The 27,569-nt window shown below is 36.1% G+C and overlaps 3 protein-coding genes and 1 non-coding gene across 4 annotated transcripts; 3 read left to right on the top strand and 1 right to left on the bottom strand.

The window, feature by feature from the left end:
* Positions 1-1,286: 1,286 nt before the first annotated feature.
* On the top strand, positions 1,287-19,771 carry LOC105179268 (ARM repeat superfamily protein). Its single transcript, XM_088882529.1, has 39 exons — positions 1,287-1,630; positions 1,735-1,948; positions 2,070-2,165; positions 2,324-2,441; positions 2,528-2,695; positions 2,792-2,962; positions 3,153-3,208; positions 3,312-3,401; positions 3,476-3,624; positions 3,762-3,844; positions 3,931-4,059; positions 4,247-4,321; positions 5,018-5,186; positions 5,830-5,969; positions 6,084-6,176; positions 7,020-7,200; positions 8,118-8,212; positions 8,301-8,450; positions 8,528-8,681; positions 9,451-9,584; positions 9,799-9,868; positions 9,948-10,110; positions 10,440-10,515; positions 10,709-10,882; positions 10,966-11,034; positions 11,123-11,221; positions 12,284-12,373; positions 12,755-12,966; positions 13,099-13,309; positions 13,395-13,574; positions 13,880-13,975; positions 14,077-14,144; positions 14,213-14,564; positions 14,978-15,193; positions 15,448-16,122; positions 16,231-16,640; positions 16,839-17,088; positions 17,804-17,974; positions 19,227-19,771. The coding sequence occupies exons 1-39, from the start codon at positions 1,459-1,461 to the stop codon at positions 19,455-19,457; spliced, it is 6,450 nt and encodes a 2,149-aa protein (XP_088738655.1). The 5' UTR covers positions 1,287-1,458; the 3' UTR covers positions 19,458-19,771.
* Positions 19,772-20,997: 1,226 nt separating this feature from the next.
* Positions 20,998-22,450, top strand: LOC105179204 (F-box protein At5g07610-like). The gene has a single exon (XM_011102801.3). The coding sequence runs from the start codon at positions 21,089-21,091 to the stop codon at positions 22,328-22,330; it is 1,242 nt and encodes a 413-aa protein (XP_011101103.1). The 5' UTR covers positions 20,998-21,088; the 3' UTR covers positions 22,331-22,450.
* A 26-nt stretch (positions 22,451-22,476) lies between these two features.
* On the bottom strand, positions 22,477-22,550 carry TRNAN-GUU (transfer RNA asparagine (anticodon GUU)). The gene has a single exon. It is a non-coding gene; the product is annotated as a tRNA-Asn (tRNA).
* Positions 22,551-24,101: 1,551 nt separating this feature from the next.
* Positions 24,102-27,163, top strand: LOC105179205 (G-type lectin S-receptor-like serine/threonine-protein kinase At1g11330). The gene is made up of 7 exons (XM_011102802.3): positions 24,102-24,884; positions 25,113-25,211; positions 25,296-25,486; positions 25,571-25,781; positions 25,874-26,108; positions 26,266-26,416; positions 26,551-27,163. The coding sequence occupies exons 1-7, from the start codon at positions 24,344-24,346 to the stop codon at positions 26,866-26,868; spliced, it is 1,746 nt and encodes a 581-aa protein (XP_011101104.1). The 5' UTR covers positions 24,102-24,343; the 3' UTR covers positions 26,869-27,163.
* Positions 27,164-27,569: the final 406 nt, after the last annotated feature.

Raw genomic sequence — 27,569 nt, 5'->3', positions numbered from 1 at the left:
CTTGATGGGAACTAAATATATCTAAAGACCAAAATAGCCCCGCGAAATTCTCGTTTCCTTTTAATTTGACTACCCGGCGCCGCAGCCTTTCCCGCTGCCATATAAAAAAAATATTAAAATAATAATAATAATAATTTGTGGTGTAAGGAAATGAGAAAAAAAAAAAAGAACAAAACTGTAATTATAAATTTAATAAAAATATAAAACTTTATGACAAAAAAAATAATGAAAAAATAAGGTGGGATAGAAACATAGACTAATGAGTTGAAAGCATTTTTTTTTTTGTTCTGTAATACTATTCAAGTATGTCTCATTATTCATAAATAATAATTACAATTGTATCTTGTATTGCTCTTTTGCGCTCGGACAATAATATTATTGTGTTATATATTTGAAACATAGGGTGTTTGATTAATCTTATTTAAAAGGATAAATTACGACGATCTTTCATAAAATTTTATATAATTACTAATACTTCTCTAGTTTTAACGGCCGTCTAACAATTAGCCCACTTTATTAGGTTTTCATCTATTTTTTATGGTGAACTGACAAAAATACTTTTATGGATTAAAAATTATAATTTTTTTTGAATTAAGTGGATAGTTTTTAGAAAATTTTCATCCATCATCTTCGATTTTTTATAAATTTTTCTTTTTTAGAAAAAGATATAGTAAGGACAAAGTTGATAATTTTATACATCGATCTAAGGATTATGTAATTTCTCAAATATCAAGGGAGTATTTGTAATTTATCAAACAATGAGCGGTATTCGTAATTATAACAAATCTTAAGAAAGATTGTTATAATTTACCTTATTTAAAATACATCTTAAACTCATATATGTTAAAACAATGTTTTTAAAATTTATATAAGTTAGATTTTATTTTAAAAAACAAATTTTATGAGGAGTTTGAATATAATAAGATGATAAAATTTATGCGATATTATTAGTAATAACAAACTTATGATTAATTTGAGAGGATACATTAATATCTTAAAAACAAGTTATGAACTTTACTTTTTTTTAATAAAGTTATAATTTCATTATATTTAAAGGTTATAATTTTTAAAATTATAAAAGATCTTAAAATATTTTATAATTCTCAAATATTTTGTAAACATAATTAATTGGAAAAAATTATAAATTTGTTCAAACACCCTTTTTGCATAGTTGTAAAATACAAAAAATAAAGAAAAGGGAACAAAATGGAAAAACGAAAAGACAAATTTACCCCCCCATTTTATAAATACTACGTCGTAATGAGGTAATTCCCTGAGATTGAATGCTATTGCTCCGGCACCAAAACCCTAAACCCTAACACGGCGCCATATTTCAAAGTCTGTTGCTCCTTCACTCGCTCCACCCATCACCGCCTCAAGGCCACGAAAAGGAATTCAGAGTTCAGGACCCCGCGACGCGACAATTCCCAGTAAATTCCCCAAGAACACAACTTCACGATGGCGGGAACCTCAATTTCATCTCAGCTAAAGGCAATAAAAGACGTGCTGAACGTATCCACCGATCCTGAACCTGGTAGGCGGCGGCCGTTAACCCGACCTTCAGTTCTGTTCGATGCCAAAACAGCTGCCGATATCGACCTTGACACCATCCTCAACATCGCCCTATCTGGTATTAGAATCTTACATTTTATTTAGCCAACTTTTTCACAACGGAACTGTGCTCTACACGTAGTATTATGCCTCTGAGAGTTCTTTTTATTTGCTCGGAAACAGGGTTGGAGGTCCTTATAAATATGGAGGAGCGTTTTAGGAATTACAAGAATGATTTATTCAGTTATCAGAGTAAGGAGCTCGATAGGGAGTTGGTTGGCCAAGAAGAAAACAACCGAATTAATGCATCCATTAGCTCGTATTTGCGACTATTGTCGGGATATCTTGAGTCACATTCTTCCTTGAAGACATTGGAATATTTAATTCGCAGATACAAGTATGTTTTTTGTTTTTATGTGAACTTGATTCTTTCTAGAAGAATGTTTACTTTGAACCTTGCGAAGTTGGGAGCCTTTGCCTCTTTTGGAGACTTGATTTTTTTTCCTTTTGAACTGTAGGGTTCACGTGTACAATGCAGAAGACCTGATTTTATGTGCACTGCCGTACCATGACACACATGTATTTGTTCAAATAGTTCAGTTAATTAACACAGGGTAAGTTACTGAGTTCCTTCTGGACTATATATGAAACTCTTGGTTTCTATGTTATCTTCATTTTCATTTCTTTATTTTTCTATGTTCATGTTATTACTCTGTAACTGATCAAGGTAAGTGATGCCAATATACCATTTTCGTTTTAATTGGTTGTGCAGTAACAACAGATGGAAGTTTCTTGATGGAGTTAAAACATCAGGTGCACGGCCACCTAGGGAGGTTATTGTGCAACAGTGTATCCGAGATTTGGGGGTCTTGGAGGCTATTTGTAATTATGTAAGAATTTGTTTTAGGCATATGAGTATTTTGATCCTCTTATCTCTGCTCCTATCATGAGTACCTGAAGGCCTAAAACATTGTAGGCTACACCTGTGAAAAAGATTCAACCGTCAAAGCATGTGATTGGATTCTGCACAGCAGTCATTTTTGAGGTTTTGGGGCTTGTTACCATTGACAATAATATTGTGAAGAGGATTCTTCCGTATGTGAATTCCGGGCTGCAACCTGGTGCCAGAGGACTAAACCAGAAGGTCAAGTTCAACATCTGAATTTCGTGTTTTTCCTTTTTCTATGACTCTATTAGTTTCATCCTCTGAGAGAAGGATGTCTTCTTTATTAATATACAGGCTGGGGCTCTCATGATTGTGAGTTTACTAGCACAAAAGGCAGCTTTGGGACCTAATGTTGTCAAAAGCTTGTTGCATTCAGTGGCTGACATAGCTAGGGTGGAAGCAAAAGAAAGAGGTGACTTACAATGGTTGCGCATGTCATTTATGACTGTAATCACCATTGTTCAGGTACTGAGCTTCTAGTCGAACAAGTTGAAGTCCAGAGCATTCTACTTCCTTGTTTATGCATCTTAGGACTAGATTTGGTTTTCTTCCCTTTTGGCTTGTATAGCCATGAAGCTATATGTGTTCCTTACAAATAGCTTGTTTGGTATTGGGTTTACCTGATTGATCATTGATATCATGTTCGTTTATCTAGCTTCAATCTGTGGAAATAATCCCCAAGAAGACTATGGATGTTTTAAGTGATATCAGGTGATCATTTATACTCATACACTAGTGTCCATTGGCAAAAACGGGCCTCTTAAATTTCACATATCGGGAAATGGAGTGCTTATTATATTTCTTGATTTTGAAGGGATATTTCAGGGATCCTTTCAGGCTTGACAAAGGACTTCAACATTGATAAGTTCTTAGCTGTATTTCTGGACTCCTTACTAGAGTACAGGTTGGTGGTGCTTGCTTTCTCCTTTACTCTTTTTCTTACTCTTATTCACTCAATCTAAATACTTTGCTTTGCAGTGCTTCCGATGATCTGTGCCATCGGACTCTATTATCAATAATAGAGACTGTTCCTGTTAAGGTCTATGTTAATAGAATAGTCTCTCGACTTCTTAGTATGAGCATGAAGATACCGCAGGGCAAGGTTAATTCTGTCTCGTCTGAATCAGGTTTGTAGTTATGCTCACATTTAAACTTCCGACTACTACTTGCTTTGCTTTTGCACAGTCATTGTAGACTTGCGTATGCATATAGCAGGATTAGTTTTAGTGATGGCTTCAGTTGTCTAATTTTGCTGTTTTATTAGGGAACCACGGCAAACAGATTCTGGTTTCTATCTGTGAGAAGTATCCAAATGAATCGAGGGGAGCCTTCTATAATTTCTTGAAGGTTGGTTTTTCCCTCTTTCTTGCTCTTGTTTCCTTATTGGTACATAATACTAATCTCTTTCCAATTTTTCATATGGAATTGTGTAGGATGCGAAGTTGCAGTCCAAGAAAGTCAGTTCAGGCTATGATTTACTTTGCAAGATTGTAGATGAACATTTGGACTCATCACAAGAAATATCCAATCCAAAAGTACTTTTTGCTCTCGAACATTCAGAGGTATCATTCTTTTAGATAGTATAAATTGGATGGCATTGCATTATTGATGCCACAAAAATATTTTATCTTTTTTTGGTTTAATTTTCTGAATGCTAGACAATAATTTCTGCCATTTTGTCTTGATCTCCTACCAGTGTTGGAATTGGGATCAGTTATCTTACTGCATGCACTTTGATTATTTTTACAGGCCGAGATCCGAAGGTCAGCAGTCTTGGGCTTGGATGTTGTCAACATTCTGAGGCAGAAAGCTACTGGCTCGAAGGTATATAGCGTTGATGCTCTCGATTTTTGTCGATATTATATGCCGTGGACTAGTATATTATGCACCATCTTGTCCTCTGTTGGTCTAATTCCAACATTCTTGAAGTATTTTGTTTCTGCAAAAGACGTGATAAATTACATTTGGTTTTTAGGAAATGTTTTTGGCCTCTTTCCACAAGATTCTTAACATCGGTTGTCATCATACTTCCTCCGATGTCAGTCATATGGGCCCTTTAGCTGTATCTGGAAATTGCTGGTAGCTGTTCCTTGCTAGTGCAATGCAATGTAGATCATGTTCGGACCTATTTGTGCATCTATATAGCTTTAGTTCACTTAACATCTTACTTTAATTACCCTTGCCTGAGGAGTAAATATTCATCTCCTCATCTGATGGACCAAGGCATCATCTTTCGCATTGTGAATCTGATCTTCAAGTACTTGAGACCTAGTTGAGGATAGTGGATACGATGGTTGGATTCATTGACCAACCATTACCTCTGTTCTCTCTTGAAGTTTAAAGTGGGGAAGTGCTTTTGATATTAATTCTACACGCGAAATTCAAATTAGAGCAGCTCTATCCAATTTGTTATATTCACATATTGCATTTTATTCATCATGAGCTCTGGAATAAATTCTGGTCACTGTTCCTTGGTTCTTTTGACTTCAATTTGATATTCTTTTTTGACTATTTGTTCAGAAGTTTGATGCCATTCAAGATGCACTGTTTCGCCGGCTCTATGATGATGACCTAAATGTTGTCCTGGCAGTTCTGGAATTGAAGAATTTGTCCGAAATATTAAGTTCAGCACATCTTATTGAAGCAGTCAAATATGTGCTTCAAAGATGTATTGAAACTTTGTTGTCAGGTGAGCCTGCTACTGTTCTACACTGAAATATTTGAGAAAGATAGATAATGTCATTAGGCACTGCTTAAAAAGAAATTATACCCATGCAAATGTTGGCCACATCTTTTATCTGTGAGAATATAAGGATAAGATACTTTAGTTGAACGTAGGTAGATATCAGCAGTTGGTGATCAGTAGAGAATTTGTGTTCATGTTATTGTTAGTGTTCAGCCTGCTTTATGTTTCAGGTGGCTTTTGGATTCTTTTTTGTAAAATGGAGTGGCAAAAATGTTGAGATTCTGATATGAATTTAAGGGCAGTTAGGGAAAGTGACAATGCAAAGTTCTTTATTGTCAACTGAGTGCAAATTTGATGTTTATCCACTGAAAAAAGTAGATTTATCATATGGATCAAGTGGTAATAATCCAATCATGGTTATTTACAAATTTACATGACTCGGAGATTGGTCTATAGGACTAGTTTAATACTTGAGGAAATTATAAAGAATGGGGAACAGTATTGAAAGGGCTTTTTTGTGTTGGAGCAGGGGATTCTATCTTTTACTGTATCCATTTTTATTCAACTAAAAATCATTGCGTGTTCCAGGATGTCTATCTTAAAGCTGCTGATATGCAACTTGTTCTTATATGCTGTGCTATTGCAGGTCCATTAACAAACACATCTCCCATGGGTAATGCTGCTTTATCGTGCCTGCAACAAGTTATAAAAAACTTCAAAGATCAGGAAGAATATGTGATGATATTAGCAACAACAATCTTTCCATTACTTTTAATTCGACCTAAGGTTTCTTTCTGATGAAAGACTTTTTTTTTGTGGCCTAAACAAATATAGTTTGAGGTCATCTGTGATAATTACTTGCCTTGCTTGCTAATTATATGTTTTCCCTCTCTTGTCCAGACTCAGAGATTGAACTTGAAGGCTTTAGAATTGGCTAAAGAATTAAAATGGCCTTTATATGAGAGCCTTGTTCTTCTTCCAGGATCGGAGAAGGTAAACAGATATTAGAAAAGGAAATGTGAGCTGATAAAATGTTGCTGTTGCTGTTGCATTTAAGTCTTCACTTGATCATCCGGTATTAAGAAATGAATGTCTTTTGACTTGACAAAAGGAAAGAAGGAGCTTTTAATATTTTCTTAATTAAATTACTGCAAGGCTGTGGAATTATAATAATATTTGCCTTTTTAAGAACTTAGATTGTCGATCCAGTGACTTTTTTTCTACTGGTTATATCCTTCTTGTATTTCCTTGGTATCACTGTTATAGCCTGATATGCAAATTGTACCCCTTGAACATCCATCCTTACCATTTGCTTTTTTCCTGCTGTTTCTGTTTTAGAGAAGGCTTATTGACTATGCTTCATCTGTTCCATAATCCACTTGAAATAAATGAAATTTGGTACTTAGGTAATATAAATGGTAATTGATTAAGCTTTCTTATTTTTGCAGTTCGTGTATTCAATTAAATGGTTATATATTCTTTGGCATGAGTACAACTGTTGGCATGAGTACAAGATATGCTCAGCGATGACATATTTACTTGTATATTATGACTTTAGGAAATATGTTTTACTTACATATATGCACATATTTTGCATATTAAAGCGTGTTCTTATGATTATGTACATAATGTAGTTCTGGAACATAAGTTCAGACTCCTTTTGCGGAAAAATAAAGACTTCCAGTTGTCCCTATAAATGAAAGCTTTATCTGAACATTATGCCCCCTAAATTATTTTATTTGGACAATTGCTCTGGTTATACTTGTATTAATAAGCATCTGAAAAGGTGAAAGAGTATTCACGTCTCATTTGAATTTAAATCTCAAATGGTTGCAGAAATTGGATCTCGGACGTATATCTTCAATTAATATTGAGAATATCAATAGGTTAGCAGAGATGTTCTCATTGAGTCCTGAGGAATACATGCCTTGGCTTGTTAAGTGCTGCGACTCCCATGAGCTTTCAAGGACATTATTCTTCTTGGTTTTATTGCAGTCACTGAAGGTGTTGAAAATGGGTAAATGCACCTCTCAACTCTTCCCAGTTGTTGTGAACAACATTTTTATCAATTTTCATTGCTTTTGACCCTTGATTTATATGTTTGGTAACAGTTTTTAGTATTGCCTAGAAGTTGGTGTTGTACATCAGTATGTGGATTTTGCTTATTGATAAGCATGGTGCCATCAATTTTGTTGCCTCTACCTCTAAAATTTTTTCAGATTGTTAAGATTATTGAGTTCATAAGTTTTTGTGTATGTGCAGTCAGAAAAAAAATGAAAGGTTTCCTCTTATGACAAGTTCTGGTTGATATAATACTTGATCTTGTTCTTAATTCTGTTTGATCCAGAAATTGGAAGAATGTTTTAATAGGATTTCTATCACTGCATGGGTCCTCCCTAAAGAATTATTAGTCCCTTGTAATTATTTACAACAATCATTTGGTTTTGTGACATCAGATGTCGAGATTGTCAAGATTCCTCTTGTATGTTTGGATCAGGATACCTTTCTCCTTTTCCATTTATTTCTGGTCCTCTTGTCAAAAGACCACAAAGTTGGTTCTTGGGTTATTGCCATGTTCTTGCTTTGGCTGTCTATTAGCTGCTTGTTTACCTTTTCCCAGTGAAGGTGCCACACCACTGTAAATGGTGCATCTTTACCATCCCAATCATTTTGTTCTTGAATGTAGCATGCTCTTATGTTCTTAAGTGTGAACGATTTGGTTTGTGCTTTTCATCTCATATTAATAATGAGATACATACTGATATTGAGTATATTGTTTGAGTTTGGACTGCCGTTATACTTGTCCTTTAGATTTCTTCTTTTGAGGTTTAGGACAATTTTTATAATTTTGGACTGCAATATGCATTAGCTTTTCTTGCAATGAAGTCATGGAGGTACCATGTATAATTCTGTATGCCCCCTTTGGCTTGTCAGGTGTTGGACAATTTTCTGCGTTCCTTGATTCTTGTCTTCCAATTCTAAAAAATGAATGGGAAATGCTAGAGTCTATGGGGATATCTGCAGAGCAGGTATAATAATTTTACCATATTGCTTTGCACATGCTAGCTACTTTATAAATTTAATGGTACTAGTGACACAGTCCTTGCATGATTACAGTCCAAGAAAAGGATCATGGACAGTGACTGCAGAGGAATCCTAGATGATCTTGGCATTAACGTCAAAGACCTCAATGCTGAGATTCTATCTTGCTTGTTTTTGAGATTATCAGAAGCTTTTATTGCAGCGGCATCTGAGGATGTGTCTTTGGTTAGTGCTCGCTCATGTTTTTGTATGTTATCATATCCATAGACCACTCAGTGGAACTAAACGCGTATCTGCTGCAGGACATGAAGGGTGTGTGGGAATGTAAGCTTCAGGAGCTATTTTTATTCTTTGCATGCCACTCTAAAGATGCTTTTAGGAAACATCTGGAGTACCTGTTTATGAAGTGCAAGTCCTCTCTGGCGCGAATAATGTTGAAACTATTTACAGAAGAAGGTTTAGCTATTTTGTCTCATTCTTGTTATTTGTTTTGCCATTTTTGTTCCCCTTTTCTGTACGCGTGTCAGTTCTCCTGTATCTGGCTGATGACTGTTGAAATGTTTATTTTTAAAACATTGAACATGGAATGCCCAAGGTCACTTTTTGACAGATCTAGAGGATCATACAATACAAGCGTAAAGGATCCATGTCACTGGCTCACTATATTTACATTGATTTTTGATTGGTGGAATATGTACATGAAACAGTTAAGTTTTAGTGCCTCTCACCATTAAATGAAGATGTCCTCGACAGAGTTCCTAGACGTCAATATGTTACTTATTTTAAATGGATGTGTTGAAGATTTAAAATGTGATGCTGATAATTTTTAATCTAGCTACATAAATACAAATAAAACTGTTCCATTCATACATTTGATTCATGTTGTACACTAATGGGAAACAGTAGATATAAGTCAAAACAATAGTTGGACGGCATTTGGCATTTACAACATCTTTTTGAAATTTTTTGGGAACGAAGGTTTAGAAGTGGCTTTTAGAAGGCTGAGTTTACAAATGAGTATCTTCATTAGAGATGAATGCTTATCTCAGAGTTATATTAAAGCCGCCTGGAACTTATTTTTTCCAACTTTAGCTGGAAAATGTTTGCTAGTTTACTAGTTCAAGAATTTCTTTGTTCATTTTTATGTTCTTCACTGACATGAAAGGTGTCTTTTATTTAAGCTTTGTTCTAACTGTTTCTTTTGTTTTGTTACTTGCACTCTCAGGCATTCCTGTTGCTGCTCAAATTGAGAGTCTTCAGTCTTTCTCGCATATATGTTCTCAGTTAGATGAGAGTTCAGCCGGTCAATTCCTTGCAGATTTCCCTTCTGTTCTCATTCCACTTTCGAGTGATAACCAGGTTTTATTTATACCCTGGCTGCTTTTCTTCCTTTGCTTAGCCATTGACTTTTACTGTCTGATCATTTATGTGGCTATTATTTTATCAGCTGAAACTGCACCTACTAAAATGGGTTACTTTCTACATCTTTGGATTTGAAACTCTTGTTTCAAACAAGTGGTACTTGAACAATGTCAACTGTGAAATTGATTTCTCTCTCCCCTAAAATTTCTAGAATGTGCGCGCGGCTGCCATGAGCTGCATCGAGGAGCTATTTGCATTGTGGTCCCGTATTAGTAGGAATGGTATGCAATGATATCATAAATTTTTACTCAAGTTCCTTATTGTTTTTCTGTTGGCCTCTCAAATCCAGTAATATTGCAGGCAACAACAGGACCTGGTTGCATTTTCTTGGGGAGCTGTTATGCTTAATTATTCAGCAGAAGAAGATATTGTTATCGGACAGAGAGATTCTTGCTTCTTTCTTCTCATCTCTGCTTGGTTCATCATCTGATAGCCTTTTGGTTCAAGATGCTATAGGAAAGAGGTTTGCATTTGATCCTGTTGCTTGTGACCTAGTTAAAGGTGTTTACACCCAATGATTGGGGCATTGTCATACTGAGGATGCATTGTGTATTGACTAGGCTTTATAGAATAGGATTAGATTTTTCTTCCCCGTCTTCTTTCTTTTACCTCTTTCATTACTTTGGGATGCTCAATAAAATTTGGATATGTTAAAATTAAATCCATACGGAAACTTCTACAGACTTGTTTTATAATCTTTTCACTTTCTCAGTTTCTTTTAATTTTATCCATACTCCAAACTATCTCAGTCTGTATCCTGTCTATTTACAATTTTTTTGCATGAATTTTCAGATTTGATGTATCTACCAAAGATGACATCTTGGTTTTCATGGTTGGCCACGCTCTTGGACTTTCGTCTCATGCAAAGGTTAGTGTTTCTGCAGTAATTTTCTGTTGTTTAGGTGCTTCTTTTTAGATCAAATCTCACATTGAGAGCAACGTGGGTGTTTTTATCATCGTTGATGAATACATACTCTCAACTGATGTTCAATTTTAGATGCGGTAATGGTTTAAGTGGACTAAGGGATCAGTTCCTTTTTTGTCTCTGTGATTCATGGCAGCTGAAGATTCTTTCTTTGATCAAAGGCATGGGAAGTAAACTCATGTCTATTTCTGGGGTGAGGTCATTATTAAATGATCTTTTGGAAAGTCGTCGTCAATATTATCTTTCAGATGGCAAATTATGCCACAGGTTGTCACAAAATGAAGTTGACATATTGTGCCTTCTGCTGGAGGTAAATTTTCTGAAGTGTGTTTTGCCATTATGCTTATGCCTCAAACCTCTGCAGATTTTCTTAGATCAGTTTATGTGTCTCAGAGCTGTACTAGACCTGCTTCATCTCATGAAGTGCATGACTGTGGGGAATTCATATTAAAAGCTTTACAGGTAAGCAGCCTTTGTATTTACTTGATTCATCTTTTCACTATATTCTCCAATTGTTTCTGTCAAACTCTTGTTGGCGTTTGCGCTTCAGGTAAATGGTGCTGAAGACTCTTCAATTGTGGAACCATGTATGACAGTTTTGCGAAATCTTAGCAGTTCCCTCTATGGAGATATGAAGACTGAAACTCAGGTTGAGTTTATCTTTTTTCCGTTTTTAACACGATTTACTTCTTGATTGTGGTTTTTAGATTGATTTTAATGCATGGAAAACGTGGTTTAACTAAGAAAAGCATGATGTACTTTTGTGAGTAACTAAGTGTTGTTTACTGTTCCTTTTTGTGCTTATTTAGCTGATTGTTAATTTTCCTATATGAAATAAGCAAACAAGATCACTTATTAGTTGAAAAACTCAATGATACCTGCCGTTGCTTGATTGATCTAACTGTGAATCAGCTCTTAGCCAGGTGCTATTTGAATGTCCACGAACTGTGAATGAGACTGAGTCCTGGGAGATCTTGGTTGATCAGTGTCCTTAGTTGGTAACTGTATTTGGTTTTGAGGAATGGCCTAGGTAATAAGCAAATTCTTTCAGACACCTGTACTTCAAACTTCTCAAGTTGGTATGGGTATCAGACATGCTGGTGCTTGGCATTTGATGGAATTTGGAAAGTATATAAAATGCGATCGTTCTGCAAACTTTTGTGTGCAAGTTGGTTAACTTTGACGTTGTTCTTGAGTTAAACAGTTCTCTTTAAGTAGAAGCTCTCCTGTAGGAAAACATTTCTATTTAACTTAGATTGAGAGATTCATAATGACTTTAGAAATGACCTTGATACTTGTAATTTGTAACTAAGTTCCTGCAGCATAAGGTCTAACAAGGTGGAAGTTCTATGTACCATGTCCTTTGGTGCAGAGTGTTGATTATTTACCTAACCTCTGCATGATTCTAATATCTAGTCTTGGTTTTAGTGGATATTTGGCATTTCACCATCTTTTTTAACTGCTTAACTGATAATAACTTGGCCTTGGATCCCCTCTCCCTACTCAGCAGAACGCCAATTTTGGTGCTTGCATACAGCATAGTGTATTCTGTTCATATGATTGAAGCTAACGTGTAAGAGATGTTCCTTTATCATGCTTTACTTTGTGATTTTGTGTTGAAAAACATCTTTTCTCTGCACAGGAAACTTTAGGGTGTTTGTTTATTCTTTTAGTTCATATTTCATTTTGGTTGTCTTTTATGTTTTTGCAGGAACACATATTTCGAAATCTTTTGATTCTATTTAGGAGTGCCAATGGTGATATACAGAATTCCACTAGAGATGCCTTGTTACGAATAAATGTAGGTTCCATCAGCTCAATTTTTCTGATTCTTCTTTTTTCTCCATCTCCAACTTTTGCGAACGATTCATGCCCCCTTTTGGTTGATTTTTTCATATATGGGTTGGTCTGAATGCCACTAGAATTTCCTCTCTGCAAAACAATCTAAGTACACTGATATGACCTTTTACCTATGTTTGCATGTTAGAATTATGTATGCTTTTATCAAATGGTTGGTATTCATGATATTCCCAGAGTTCGTTTCATGTGAATAATATTATTGCGTTTAAGGAGCTAGGCAGAAAATCCATGGATTTCTTGTTGTAGATTCTCCGACAATGGTCAACTTTCATGTCTTTTGCTTTGTCTGCCACAATAGATGACTTGTCATGAAATCTTGCAGCTGGATTGTTCAATTGTTGGACGGGTTCTTGATTCCATTTTGGATCAGAAGATTTATTCAGTTGGTTCATCACATAGGAAGAAGCAAAAGAAACAAGTCAAACTCCAGGATCCTGATCAATCCAATTATGCAACCCCAAAAACAGAAAGCACGCTATCTATGTTGACTGCTTTTCTTGATGTGTTGCTAATGAAGAAAAATATAGATAACAGGTGTGTTATGCATGTTCCATAGAGGTTTAAAGTTTTTTTAAGTTGTGGCTGGCATGCTGCTTTGTTATACTGTCTGATAATCTTTCCACTGCTCAATTGTTTAGCTGATGATTTTTCATCATATTGTTGTAGAACCTCACTTGTTGGTCCCTTATTTAAGCTGCTCCACCTGATATTTACAAATAATGAGTGGATGCTTAAAGCTGCAGACCAGGATAAAGTGTCTATAGTTTCATCTGGTACTCCTCAGACTGTTCCCGATGCTGCATCTTATGTTCAGCAGTCTCTACTATTGACTTTGGAAGATATTAGTACTTCCATTGGAAATGATATTCCATATAAGGTTTCCCCTCTTTATCTCGTATATTTGGTTACAATTTAGTACAGCTTCTCTTCTTTCTGATCACAATTTACACTTGTTCTATCAGGATATCGTTCACCATTTTGACTTGCCATTATTAGTCAGATGTGCCCGTACCTCAGGCAATGCTATTACCCGCAATCATGTGTTCTCATTAATAACTACTCTTGTAAAGATCGTACCTGACAAAGTCTTGGACCAAATTTTAGATATTCTTTCTGCCATTGGCGAGTCTACTGTAACACAGGTTTGGATTTTTTGTGGGCCTGCATTTTATATTCTTTTCGTGCTTTCTTCAATTGGTTGATATGTTTTTATTACTGCATTTGATGGAATGCCGTTGGTTCCTGTTAAATAATCAACTATTTACAGTTAGTAATAAGTGAAGTATTTCCTTCTCGTGTAAAATGGTTGGCAATTCTGATTATATGGCTGGTTGGTGCAGTGTTATAGGGGAATCTATGTAATTTGGTTACTTGTAATGAAAAATCACGACATTTCATCTTTCACCAAATCTGTAATTGACAAAAATAAAATTTCATCTGTTTGTAGTGGGATAGCCATTCACAGTGTGTGTTTGAAGGCCTTATATCAGCAGTTATACCATGCTGGTTATCAAGGACCAAGAATACAGAACAATTACTACAGGTAATACCGTTATAATATGCTGAATTGCTAGGTGTCTGCTAGCAACTTATTCCTTGACGTTTTGTTCACAGACAAGTTTCTGACAGTGTGTATTCTCATAGATTTTTGTGGATTTATTGCCGCAAGTTGCAGAACATAGAAGATTTTCCATCATTGCACACATATTAAGGTAGAAATTGCAGATTAGTCGTTATCGTCTTTGAAATTTGGCTTTTGCTAACTAGTTTTCTCTCTCAGGACTTTAGGTGAGGCTGAAAGTTTGGGTTCACTGCTCTTTCTCCTTTTCCACTCATTGATCTCAAGAAAGAGCTTACGTAGTCTCCTTGTTAGTGAGCAGTCATTGGATAACTTGACTCTTGTCATCAGTAAGCAGTGGGAGTATGAATTTGCATTGCAGCTCTATGAGCAGTACTCGTGCACAATTTGGCTTCCTTCTCTCATCTTAGCACTTCAGAAGATCGGAAGTAATGGTTTAAGTGAAGACACATTTATGCAAATGCTGGTTGCAATGCAGTTTGTTGCTAATAAGCTGCGTGATCCTGAGATATCTTACAAGCTTGAGACAGATGAAGATTTAAGTAATATTCAGGTATGGAAATATATGTACCGCTTTCTGGATGTCATCTACCTGTTGATGAAGACTGTAAAATTATTCCTTAATAGCTCTTCCTATGCCATCATCAGTTGAAATTTTAAGTCCCTTCAGTTGAAAGGTGATCATACTCTCTCAACTGATAAGGTTGTTCACTTGAGAAATACTCTGTTTTCGACAAATGCGATACTTCTCTGACTCCTAAGTTCCGAGAAGGTGCATTTCTATTTATCTATGATTGAAAAGTTAAACTTTTTAGGATTATTGTTATCGAAGAAGAATCTTAATTTATGCCAGAATTTTTCTTTGAGGTTGTACTTAAAGTGCTAATATTCAGGTAAGGAGAGTGTCTTCATGTGTATATTTATGTCTGTTGATGTTCTTACTCCAACTCGAATTGAATTCTGCAGAGTATGGTTGCTGAACTTATGGAGCAAGTTGTATACCATCTGCGACTGGTTGACTTAAAAAAGAAGCATATTGGTGTTCCAGCTATGGTCAAGAATGAGCTGAAAGAGTACATCCGTGATATTCTAAAAACTCTTACAACGGACCTTTTACCATCAACCTATTTCACAATCATGGTTAAGCTGATTCGCAATGTGGATAAAAACGTGAGGAAGAAGGTAAAAACCCTTCAATTATGAAAGATTGTAAGCAAATCTGTAGTGCCAAAATTGGCATGGATACGCACCTTGGAGAAGGGACTTTACTTGTGTCTTTATTGTTTGTAAATTTTTTCTCCTTAATTCCTAATATCGATGGTTTTCAGTGGCTCTAAGACACTCTTTCACTCACACTATTGTCTCATTTGCATGATTTCTATTAGTCAAAGTCTGACTCTTGGCTCATCCTTAAGTTTGTGCATCTTGTTGAACAGGCTCTTGGGCTTTTGTGTGAGACTGTGAAGGACTTGGGTACGAATGCAAAGCTTGTGAAGAAGGGTTCAAGTTCAAGCTTTAGAAGCTTATGGCTGAATCTGAATGAGACTTCTCTGGGATCGTTTGATAACTTATGCTTGGAAATATTGACATTACTCGATGCATCTGATGATGACTCTAGTACTTCACTGAATCTGGCTGCAATATCAGCATTGGAAGTTTTAGCTAACAGGTTCCCTTCACATGATAGGGTCTATAGTGTGTGCCTTGGATCTGTGTGTAAAAGAATCTGTTCAGACAATTCTTCTCTCTCTAGTCATTGCCTTCGCGCCACTGGTGCTTTAGTTAATGCACTTGGGCCAAGGGCACTGCCCGAACTTTCTAAGGTTATGGAATGTCTGCTGAGAAGATCTCGTGATATTTCTTCCATGGCTGTAGAAACCAAGAGGACAGTCAACGGTGCTACTGGTTCTTCAAATTCAGTGGAGTCCCTGTTCATGTCTATTCTACTAACCTTGGAGGCAGTTGTGAATAAGCTTGCTGGATTTCTAAATCCTTATCTGGCAGATATTTTAAGACTAGTTGTGTTGCATCCCTTATTGTTCTCTTCCTACGAGCTAAAGCTGAAGCTGAAAGCTGATATTGTGCGCAAGCTTATCACGGAAAAAATCCCTGTGAGTTGATTCACTTAATGGTCTTGTATTTTTTGATAAAACTTGCTCTCTTTCTAGATATGCCATTTTCAATTGTGATTTTCGACTGATGTTAATTTTGTTCATTAGGTTCGACTTCTACTCCCACCTGTGTTGTCAATGTACTCTGATGCTATTAAATCTGGGGAGTCAAGTTTGTCTATTGTTTTTGAAATGCTGGGAAACTTGGTTGGTTCAATGGATAGATCATCAATTGGCGTTTATCATGCAAAAGTTTTTGACTTGTGCCTGCTAGCTCTTGATCTGCGTCATCAGAATCCTGATTCAATTCAGAAAATTGATGTTGTTGAACAGAATGTCATCAATGCTGTTGTCACCCTGACAATGAAACTCACAGAGACTATGTTCAGGCCACTTTTCATCAAGACTATTGAATGGTCTGGTTTGAATGTGGAAGGTGATGAGAATTCCCCTGTAAAAGCTAATAGTCGGGCCATCTCTTTCTACAGCTTGGTTAATAAACTTGCTGAAAGCCATCGGTGAGCTGAAATCATTTGTTGTGGAGCATCTTTTCCATGTAGTCGCATTCTGTTTTGTTTGGTACTGAATAGCTTTGTTGTTTTTATATGTCAAAGTCAGATTTGCAATTTTCTGTGTGTTTTGTACTTTTATGATCTTGTTTTGATTTTCTTTTATATTTAAGTGCAAGCTCCATTCATTCCATATTTGTTTTTCAGGTCGCTGTTTGTCCCATACTTCAAGTACTTGCTTGATGGCTGTGTCCGAGGTCTTGCTGGTACTGAAGATATAAAACCTGGTCTGACTCAGAAGAAAAAGAAGGCTAAGCTTAGCTATAATGCAAAGGACAGGGATGATGCATTATCACTTCAAGCGTGGCATCTTCGGGCCTTAATATTGTCATCTCTGCATAAGTGTTTTCTCTATGATACTGGAAGTGCAAAGTTTCTTGATTCTTCTAATTTTCAGGCAAGGGCAATTTTCTGCTTTTTTAAGAGATATACTTTATCTTCATGCCTTATTTATGTTGAAATTCAGACAACTAGTCATGTGATGGCATGCGCTTTAGATTGTATCTTCATTCTGATGCTTCGCTTAGTAGAATCAGGTCCACTCTTTTGTGTATAAAAATCAAGCAAACATTTTATTTATTTTAGCGTTGTTGCATGTCTCCATTTCCTAGTTGGTCTGATGATAAATCTGTGCCATCATTTTTTTTTCGCTTTTGAGACACAATCTGCACAATCATTTTGAACATGCGAAAATTGATCACGAGTTTGTCTATTTTTGGTGAGGTTAATGTCGTCAGATTTTTGGGCATCATGGCATCCATCTATTCTTCTTATCTCAAGCATTGTCAGCATTTGTGTATATCTGATTGATGCAGCTTGTTTTGTGGTTTACACAATCTCGATTTTGCCTGAAAAATTGGGTAACCTTGTCACGACTTTTTAACTTTTTCGGTACTGCTATATCTTGGTAGTCTTGTACCCGTTTTAATACTTTGTGTTATACGAGCGAACTTGACAACAAGAAGGTCTGACCATGTTATGGCAGCAAAACCATTTAAAGAAATAGTTTGAACACACAATCAACTTATTTCCACGTAGCTTGTACACTTTTATCGCCTCAGCTGTCTACTATCATGTTTGGTTGTTTTTGTTGATTTCCCTCTCTCTTTCAGGTTCTTCTGAAACCCTTGGTGTCACAGCTTGTTATGGATCCCCCAGTGTCTATTGAGAATCATCCAAATGTACCATCTGTGAAAGAAGTGGATGAATTGTTGGTCGCCTGTGTTGGTCAAATGGCTGTTACTGCTGGTTCAGACCTGCTGTGGAAGCCACTGAATCACGAGGTGACTAAAATATGCATCATTCTTTAACCATTTCACCATTGGTATATTTTGCAGTTCTCCTTTAGTATTCAGTTGGATTGAAAAAAAAAATAAAAGAGAACATTTAGGTTATAGTGACGTTTTCTTTACCGATTGTTGTATTTAGGCAGTTGCCCATCATCTTTGTCAAAAATTATGCATTTTGAGATTATTGGTAGTAGGCTTACAATGCCATTTAATTGAAGGAATTGAATTTTAGCTGTTTGTGTATGCATGGTAGAAGATGTCCATTGTCACATCACATCTATATTGAACATTGGAATTAGTATTCAGCCCTTGGCATTGGTGATTAGGGGCTGTCTGCATAAACTTAAATTAAGTGATTTTGAGATTATACCTTAAATTAAACTAAATCAAGGTGTTTGGAAATACAACTTCAGCTCATACTTTTTCTTGAATTAAGCTAACATAAGCTAAGCTGTAAGCTGTGCTTATTACGGCTTAATGCATTTTTATGAATAAGTTGGAACTTCTTCTTATGACTTTTTTGCCAAAAGTATGTTTTGTATATTTTGAAATACCCGATCCCATTAATGACTAATATCTACCCATCTGCTGGGTAGGTTAAGCTAATTTAAATAATAAGCGGGTAATACACCAACTTTTTATCAAACTTCCACATTAACTTTTTTCTACTTATCGCTATTATTTCTAAATACTTTTCATCTTTTACATGTTAATCACTTGCCACTTTTTTCTAAAATTAAGCATTTTTTAATAAGTTTGCAAACGCCCATATATGACAATCATTCTTGATGTGCTTCCAATTATCTGTTCGACTAGGCGAACTGCTGCAAGCCTGCAACATAATTTTCTAAGGAAAATTTTATATTTTACTATCATTCCGTTTTTTTCACTTGTCCAATCATTAGATGAGAATTTGACAAAATTATATATACATTTATTCCTCCAAATTAGACAGAAGGATCTGCTAGTGCATCCTGGGTACTGTTTTTCATTGTATGGACCGCTGGATTGTTCAAAGATTTTCAAGCTCTTTTTTTTTCCACATTGATGAGCCAGTGCCTTGGTTCAGTACTTTATGCTCTTTGAAATTCTTTGCCAAAATTGTGTCATATTATTGTCTGTCCTGACTACATGATTACATGTTTCATGGCTCATGGATGAACTGGAGACCAACTTTGTTGGATGGAGGGAGTTAATTCTTGTAACGTGCTAATTTTTGTTTTTGGTTGGAATACTTTCAATACAGGTATTGATGCACACTCGTAGTGAGAAAGTGCGTGCCCGCATCTTGGGTCTGAGAATAGTCAAGTCTCTTCTAGAGAACTTGAAAGAAGAATATTTGGTACTTTTACCAGAAACTATACCCTTCCTCGGTGAATTGCTCGAGGACGCTGAGCTATCTGTCAAGTCTCTTGCACAAGAGATTCTCAAGGAAATGGAAACTATGAGTGGTGAAAGCCTCAGACAGTACCTCTGATACTGCATAAACCGGTAATACTAGGTGTTTTAGTTCTATGCAATTGAGCTACTTGGAAGCGATCCCCATATCCTCTCTGTAAATAGGTGCCAACTTTGTTCAGATTTTTTGCAGTTTGTAGGTTACCTGTGTACTTAGTATTTACTCAAGATGAGGAGGGTATTTGTGTTCTATTGAGGTAAACTTACAGTCTCCAGTGAGGAATATGTGCTTGGACCATCTGGAGTTGGGCCAATTTTGTTTCTATAGTCATACAGTAAGCTCAAATTTTGTGCTCAGTGTTCATAATAATGCCTTTTCTAATTGACAAATCATGTTGTTGTGTCTGAAGTTAATTGTCGCAAATGGCTATCCATTGAGGAAAATAGGGTGATGACCCCTGTGCATTGAGTTTAGGTCCGGTTGCATCACAGAGCAGAATGGGAGATGAAGGGTCAACCTATTAAAATATGGACGAAAATTTAAAGAAAATAACAATGAAAAAAGGCAACACTTGCATTTTATTATTATCTACTCATTGAAAACTTCATTAACTAGAGTCCATGTTTTTCTTTGTTAAGTAGGGTTTTATTTTTATTTTTTGAGTAAGTTGAATAGGGTTAATTACACTGTAACTGCCGAATTACGCCCGTCTCATTCGTAAAGAGGCGATGAAAATTTTATTTTATTGTTAATTTGAAAATTAAGAAATAATTAAATCAGAAGTCTATTAAATGACCATTCTACTCCTTTATGTACTTGTAATGTTTATATTGTCAAGGAAAGTATTTGTTATTATGTTTATAGATTTGAAGTGTTGCTTCTGTAGGGTTAGTTTTCCTAATATTTGTTTTTTCAAATTTCAGAAATTATGTTTATACCCCTCAAGTTCAAAAAATTTGGGGTATATCACAATAAGTTCTAACGAGATTTAACATAATTATAAAAGTTTTTTTATTATTTGAAAAATTATGAATATTCATTTGATTTTAATAGTTGTTTAATAACTAGTTCAATTTGTTAAATTATGTTAGGATTTTATTCATTTTTTGTGCTAAATTGATCAAAATGATTTTATGGACAATTTTTAGAGGGTCTTTTTTATGGACTAAGATGATAATTATTTAAAATTTTCTATCTAGCTCGTATAATTTTTTTTAATTTTAAAAAAAGTACGGTAATTTCAGGTAAGTAATTCAAAGATGATAGTTTCATCAAATATTCAGGTAAATAATTCAAAGATGATAGTTTCATCAAATATTCCAAAATAATAAGTGGTGGATAAATTTTAAAAAAATCATTGCAATTTACTTAAAATTTTATACGTGGTACATTTTTTTCCCCAGAAAATACATGTAAAATTACACTTAGGGTGAGTTGGTGATGTTTCTTGATCGAATCATTTTAATATTGCAATGGCGTTGGATTCGATTAGTTAATAACAACTTATTCTCTATAGCATTCATTAAAAATAAAAAGTCAAAATCTATAGCTTCCAAAGCAATCTACCTTAAAGAAGAATTTACACCTTAACACACAACAAAACATATAAAACAGCTTATAGCTTCCAAAGCAATCTAGCATGCAAATATAGCTTTGCTTAAATACCCCCACAAAGGCAATTTTAAAACAAAAACATCTCAAGTACCAACATGAAAATCAAAATCAAAGTTCCTAAGAGAGCCCGATCATCAGCTCAAATTGTTGCTTCCATTGATGATCTCTTAACAGAGATTCTACTTCGCCTGCCCATACGATCGCTCATTCGCTTCAAACTAGTCTGCAAGCACTGGCATTCTCTCATCACCACCCCTCGCTTCTCTCTCCTGCGCAATCCCTATCCCAATCCCGCCGTTGGCCTGTTCTTGCCTTGTTCTGACGGTGGGCAGAATCGATTCGGCCAGACTGAATGTCTTGTGCTAGAGCTGAATTCCCGGTTTGAATATGTTCCCTTCTCTCTCGGTGTTCCACCGACTGCACCCTTCAGACAGCTTAATATCACGGAAGAGTGTTCAGGCTTCAGAATCTTGCAGTCTTGCAACGGGCTGTTGCTCTGTTGTAGTAGTTCCTGGGGCCGGTATTATAGCAAAAGGTACTATGTTTACAACCCCACCACCAAGAGGTTTTCCGCACTCCCAAAACTAGATGGAGCAAGTTGGGGTTCAACGGGCGTACGCGGGATGAGCTTGGCTTTTGATCCTGCCAAGTCTCCTCATTACAAGGTTGTTTGCGTCCGGGGATTCGACGTGGATTCTGAAGAGTACCATTATCAGTTTGAGGTTTACTCGTCGGAGAAAGGTCCTTGGAGAAAATGTGGGGAGCCCTTCACAGCCGATGTCGATTTTGAAAACGGGGTCTATTGGAATGGCGCAGTCCATTGGATCAGCAACGGGGCTGGAGATTCTTTCTATTTCAATACTGACAGCGAGGTGCTCGAGAAAATGCCTATGCCTCCAATCCCGGATGGTTGGGACTGGAGAAGCAATTATTACTTTGGGGAGTCTTGTGACCACTTGCATTATATTGAGATCTACGCGCCGCAGATTCAGTTCAATGTGTACGAGATGAAAAGGGATTATTCTGCGTGGTTTGTGAAGTACCAGGTTGATCTCTCACCTGTTGTCGCTGCAAATCCAGGGATGATCAGAGATAACTTTGAGCCGACAGACTGGCACTACTATGCTTTCTCAGTGTTTGTTCTGGTTCGGGGTGAGCAAGAAGAGGATTCATTCTTGGTTTTGCAGATTCCAGGAAAAGCAATAAGGTACAATATTGTCTGTAAGACTTTTGAAATTGTGCATGAGTTTGAGGGAGCTGAGGAGGTTGATGATGACTCTTTGACATTTCCGCGTGTTAATGGATTTCAGTACATTGAGTCCCTCTGTTGTGTTTAGTTTTAGTTCTTGATTTTTGTAAAAATCTTCCGTTTTTTTTGTTCAATTGTTTGATTGTGGGTTTAAAATTGTACAAGAATTTGGGCTGTCGATATACCAAGATTTAAGCTTGAGTGAAAATTTTATGTTCTAGGAAGATTCAATCGCGCTAGAAGGAGGGCTTGAACCTCCGACCTTGTGGTTAACAGCCACACGCTCTAACCAACTGAGCTATTCCAGATTTGATCATTTTTGCCTAAATGTTGTATTACTATGAGATTCATCATGATTACAAATTCCTCCTATTCATTGTTTGTAAGATGACTGTTCATTCCAAAAGAATATTTATAATTCTTTAAATAATGAAAATATAATTACAATTATGACCAATCTCAGAAGAATTTGCTATAATTTATCCTTACAAAAAAGAAAGAAAGAAGAAGCTAATCCCCTATATGCAGGGTTAATGCTATTTATATCAAAAGTAATTATCAAAGTATTGCAGGCACAATGGGGTGTCCTGCAATCACAACAGTGGTGGTGTAGATCCATATGCCACAAGTTTACACCTCCTCAATGCTCCTTTTTATCTTGAGGCATATATATTATTTGTATCTTCAATTATTAAAAAATTTAATTTGTTGCAATGAATTATTTAAATATTTTTCAAATTAACTTTTGGATAATACATCCCTCCAAAATGATTCGCACCTTAATATTATAAGTATATCTAAACTCATTTAGTAGGTCCGATCACAATTCTCAATCCGCTTCAGCACTACTCACCATTACTACACCTCATCCGTTACCCCAACCCTCTCATCAGCTTTCAACCGAGCACCATTCACAGGGTTTTAAAACTCATCGATTATGAAAAATTATATAGAAATTAAGTCAGTCTTGAAAATTGTGTTATGTAAGGCTTATACGTAGTCAGAACTGTTCATATTCCACTGAACAATTATTGTGCATAGTCTTCTCTATACATATAGTTGAGGTTGTTAGTGCTCCTTATTATCATGACCCTTTCACCAATACTTGGAAAAGGTGTTCCACACTTCCATCTTCCTACTTGTAAATAAATACGCCTCAATTTCCCTCACTATTACACCACACGCTTCATGTGTGTGTATAATTACCACTCTTTCTTAATAAATACTATAAACTTCTAATTTTTAGTTTATTTATACAAATTATTAATATTTTTTCTTACGTAATAACGAAAATTATATTTGACAGTCAAAAAGCAGAAAAGTTTGCTGTAATGTTGCTGAGGTTTTTCCATAGGTGTATGGTATAGTTCTTGAAAAAAAAGAAAGTATTTTTATAAATGATATTGATATATTTAATAAGTGTATGGTTTAATTTTTAATAAGTCAAAAGTATAGATGTAATTATCGTAGAATAAAAATGTGGTCCCAAATATTGACTTACAATGCTACTTAATTGGGAGTCAAGTGATGGCGAAATGTGTCCCAGTTTTGGGGATATATTATTATTCTTTTCTATATTAGGACAAGACATCTTCTGTATCTATCCTTGACCACGTCCCTATAGTTTTTTCTACTTTGAAATTTGAGCATATGGTAATGATATTCATTGAAAATTATGTGGAATTATATTGATTCTTTTTAAATGTATTATAATTATAAGGACTCATGTGGATGTAATATTTCAAATAATCCTCTACATTTTATGGTATTCAAAGGATATTTGTGTATTTTCACTTAAATTAATTTACCCTATTTATTTTACCTTTATAATGCTCCCCGAAGGAATTCTGGGCCAAAAGTTAGGCAAGTCCACTCTGATGGCTGGCTGGCTGGCTGTGCTTCATACTCCATTAGTATTACTTAGGCCATCACACGGCTTCCAATATCAGATTTTTGTCCATGATGTTTACTTTACGTTTTTCTTGCATCCTATCCTTTTTTCCTCTGAATGATGCTGCAAGTCGTCATACATGTTCATCCCTCACCTTAGCTACAAGAATTCAATAATTCCCACTCCCATCAGCTTCTCCAGATTCGCACGATGATGATCCAGGCCAACACTCTCAACTATCTGCTTTTCTTCACTTTCACCACTCTACTCTTTTCCTTCTGTCCCAGATTTTCCTCAGCTCAAGGCAACAACAATGCCACGAGAAACGCTTGCGAAAGTTACGGTGAGTGTGGAGCCTTCGGGAGCTGCAACTCGGAGGTCTCTCCTATCTGTGCTTGTTTGCGGGGATTTGAACCGTCGAACAAGCAAGAATGGGATTCTGGAAACTGGAGTCGAGGATGTGTGAGAAGCGTTGCATTGAACTGTCAAGAAAGTACAAGTGATGGGCGCAGAAAAGATGGATTTGTGAAGATAGATATGGTTAAAGTTCCGGTGTATGCTCAGCGTTGGTTTGGATCCAAAAGCGAGTGTCCACGGCTTTGCCTCAAGGACTGCTCTTGCGTGGCCTATGGGCATAACTCTGATCTCGGTTGTATGTTTTGGAATAATACGTTGATGGACATTCGCAAGTTTCAGAGTGGCTCGGGTTCTGGTTCTGATCTCTATCTTCGTGTGGCGAATTCTGAACTAGGTAAGTTTAGTTTGAGACGGTTCATGTTAGTTGAAACGTCTCAAGAGGTGGCTATTTGTTTGTATTTGCAGTTAAGAACATTCTTAAGTTGTGTTTTCTTGGATCCCTTTTGATATTCTTGTTCTTTCAGTTCTTTTTTACCTGGTTTTGTGTTGTTCAAATGCCCTTTCGATTTCATAGTAGTACTCGTCTCAATCATTTTGTTTCGTTGTTGTTCTGTTGATGCAGATCACAAGAAAGACTTCAAGGAAATCATTATAGTTTTGGCTATAATCGGGTTCGTGCTTCTTATGTGCGTTATGTGTTTTTCTTGGAAATGGGGAAGAGGTAATATTCGGACATTTTTTCCATGAATGAATCAGGCAACATATGCAGCTTTCCACTAAATATACATATTTCCCTGTCAATCAGGCAAAAAGAGAACCATTCTAATTGAAGAACCGGGCACATTAGATTCAGTCGATCCCTCTCTTCAAGACGCGCTAAGCAAAGTTAATCTTGAAGAGCTACCATTGTTCAAATTTCAGACACTTGCACATGCAACAGATGAATTCTCCGATGCTAACAAGCTTGGGAAGGGTGGTTTCGGCCACGTTTACAAGGTAATTTTTCATGCTATTTTTTAAGTCACGTTTCACATTCACATTCACTCAAGATTAAGGTGACAAATGTTGCTGCAACTCTAGGGAGAACTGGCGCACGGAAAGAAAATCGCCGTCAAGAGGCTTTCAAAGGCGTCAGGACAGGGGATGGACGAATTCATGAATGAAGTCGTGCTGATCTCTAAACTCCAACACAGGAATCTTGTCAGATTACTAGGATGCTGTGTGGAGAATAATGAGAAGATGCTGATATATGAATACATGCCTAATAAAAGCTTGGACTTTTTCCTCTTTGGTCAGTTCAGTTCAACCCTGTTTCTTCATAAGGATTTGATAGAGAATTCAAGAACTGATCACTTATGTTTCTTTGGACATTAACTTGTGTAGATCAATCACAAGACATCCTGGATTGGGGAAAGCGTTTTAACATTATCGTAGGCATTTGTCGAGGCCTTCTTTACCTTCACAGGGATTCTAGATTGAAGATAATCCACAGGGACCTCAAGCCCAGCAACATATTGCTGGACAATGACTGGAACCCCAAGATCTCAGACTTCGGCATGGCAAGAATATTCGGGGGCAACCGAGATCATATCAGCACCGTAAGAGTGGTAGGAACATAGTAAGTATAACTTCGTTCCACCAATTCCAGTTCGGTGACATGGTAACCGAATTAATTAATTGGTGTACAGTTTAAAAAGAGTTTGTCAAGTGTAATAACACTTTTCATATGATTTGGTTGGTCTTAGAGAAGTCTAAGTGATGCAATTTTCTTGCAGCGGATACATGGCTCCCGAGTATGCAATTGAAGGGAGTTTTTCTGAAAAGTCGGATGTTTTTAGCTTTGGAGTTTTGCTGCTAGAAATTGTGAGTGGGCGAAGGAACACGAGCTTCTACAATCACACGAGTTCCGCCAACCTTTTGGGACATGTAAGTTTGGGTGAATTTATGAGCTATTTAAGAACATTTTATAAGCTGTTATAAAGTGTTGTGTAAAATTTCCACTGAAAGTTGAACATAAAACATAAACAAACAGGCAATTTCTGTGACATGAAAATTTTCAGGTCTGGAAACTGTGGAATGAAGACAACATTGAAGCAACAATAGATGTAAGAATATGGAGTCGGAGCCACCGGGCCGAGGTGGTGAGATGCATACACATAGGGTTACTATGTGTGCAAGAACTTCCTAAAGACAGGCCATCCATTTCGGCTGTGGTCGGAATGCTTAGCAGCGACATCGTTGAGCTTCCGAGGCCTAAGCAGTCTGCATTTGCCTTCACCTCGAGCCGGACAGATACGAGTCATAGTTCTTCCCAGCAGAGCCAGAAGAGCAGTTGCTCCTTGAACAACGTTACTCTCTCCGTGGTCAATGGCCGCTGACACCCCATAAAGATTACTTTTTGTTCAAATCAAGTTTGATTAGTCCCAACTAATCAGATTACAATTTTTGTCACAATTGTTATGTGATTTATCACCTTTGTATACTACATCGACCATTCGTATTAACAAGTGTAGATTGTACCATTAGATATGTTTAGGCCCGATCAAAGTCAATTTGAATTAAAGAAATTTTCATATAGATCTGTACGTATATCCGCTAAGTCTTACAACTCTGTAAGTTCGACATTTGTTGAAATTGTATTACTACTATATTCATGTTTGGCACAGTATGAAATGATTTTTTTTTAAGTCTAGATTGTCTAAAACACATTAGAATTGATCTTAATTTATCAAATTATTGATGTAATCATATATGTAATTAGCATTTAAAAAAGATAACCTGCTGAATCAATTCTCGTTTAGAGGAAGAGGCTTTATTATTTTCTTTTCAATTAATTTCTTATCACACCTCTTGATATATGATTTATTTACACAAATTATTTATGTCTTTTTGTGTAATTACAGAACCACCCCTAACAGCGAAAAAATAGAAATAGTTTGTATAATGATATTAATGTTTTCAAGGGATATATATGTAATTTTCTTTAACAAAAAATAAGAATTACTCTAAATAAATAGATCATAGATAAAAAAATATTGATATAATTATTCCTTATTTACTTGTGTTAGAGTTAGTGGTT

This window comes from Sesamum indicum, linkage group LG7 (genome assembly GCF_026168435.1).
Source record: "Sesamum indicum cultivar Baizhima isolate 11 linkage group LG7, ASM2616843v1, whole genome shotgun sequence".
NCBI classification, from domain to species: Eukaryota; Viridiplantae; Streptophyta; class Magnoliopsida; order Lamiales; family Pedaliaceae; genus Sesamum; species Sesamum indicum.
The sequence above is the reverse complement of the archived record's forward strand: the minus strand, read 5'-3'. Positions and strand labels throughout refer to the sequence as shown.

Excerpts from the sequence above, each read along its gene's own strand:
- LOC105179204 (XM_011102801.3), top strand. The coding sequence starts at position 21,089 with ATGAAAATCAAAATCAAAGTTCCTAAGAGAGCCCGATCATCAGCTCAA.
- LOC105179205 (XM_011102802.3), top strand. The coding sequence starts at position 24,344 with ATGATGATCCAGGCCAACACTCTCAACTATCTGCTTTTCTTCACTTTC. Across the intron at positions 24,885-25,112 it reads TGTGGCGAATTCTGAACTAG|ATCACAAGAAAGACTTCAAG; the intron begins GTAAGTTTAGTT and ends CTGTTGATGCAG. Across the intron at positions 25,487-25,570 it reads GTTTCGGCCACGTTTACAAG|GGAGAACTGGCGCACGGAAA; the intron begins GTAATTTTTCAT and ends CTGCAACTCTAG.
- LOC105179268 (XM_088882529.1), top strand. The coding sequence starts at position 1,459 with ATGGCGGGAACCTCAATTTCATCTCAGCTAAAGGCAATAAAAGACGTG. Across the intron at positions 2,963-3,152 it reads CTGTAATCACCATTGTTCAG|CTTCAATCTGTGGAAATAAT; the intron begins GTACTGAGCTTC and ends TCGTTTATCTAG. Across the intron at positions 14,145-14,212 it reads ATCATTGCACACATATTAAG|GACTTTAGGTGAGGCTGAAA; the intron begins GTAGAAATTGCA and ends TTTCTCTCTCAG.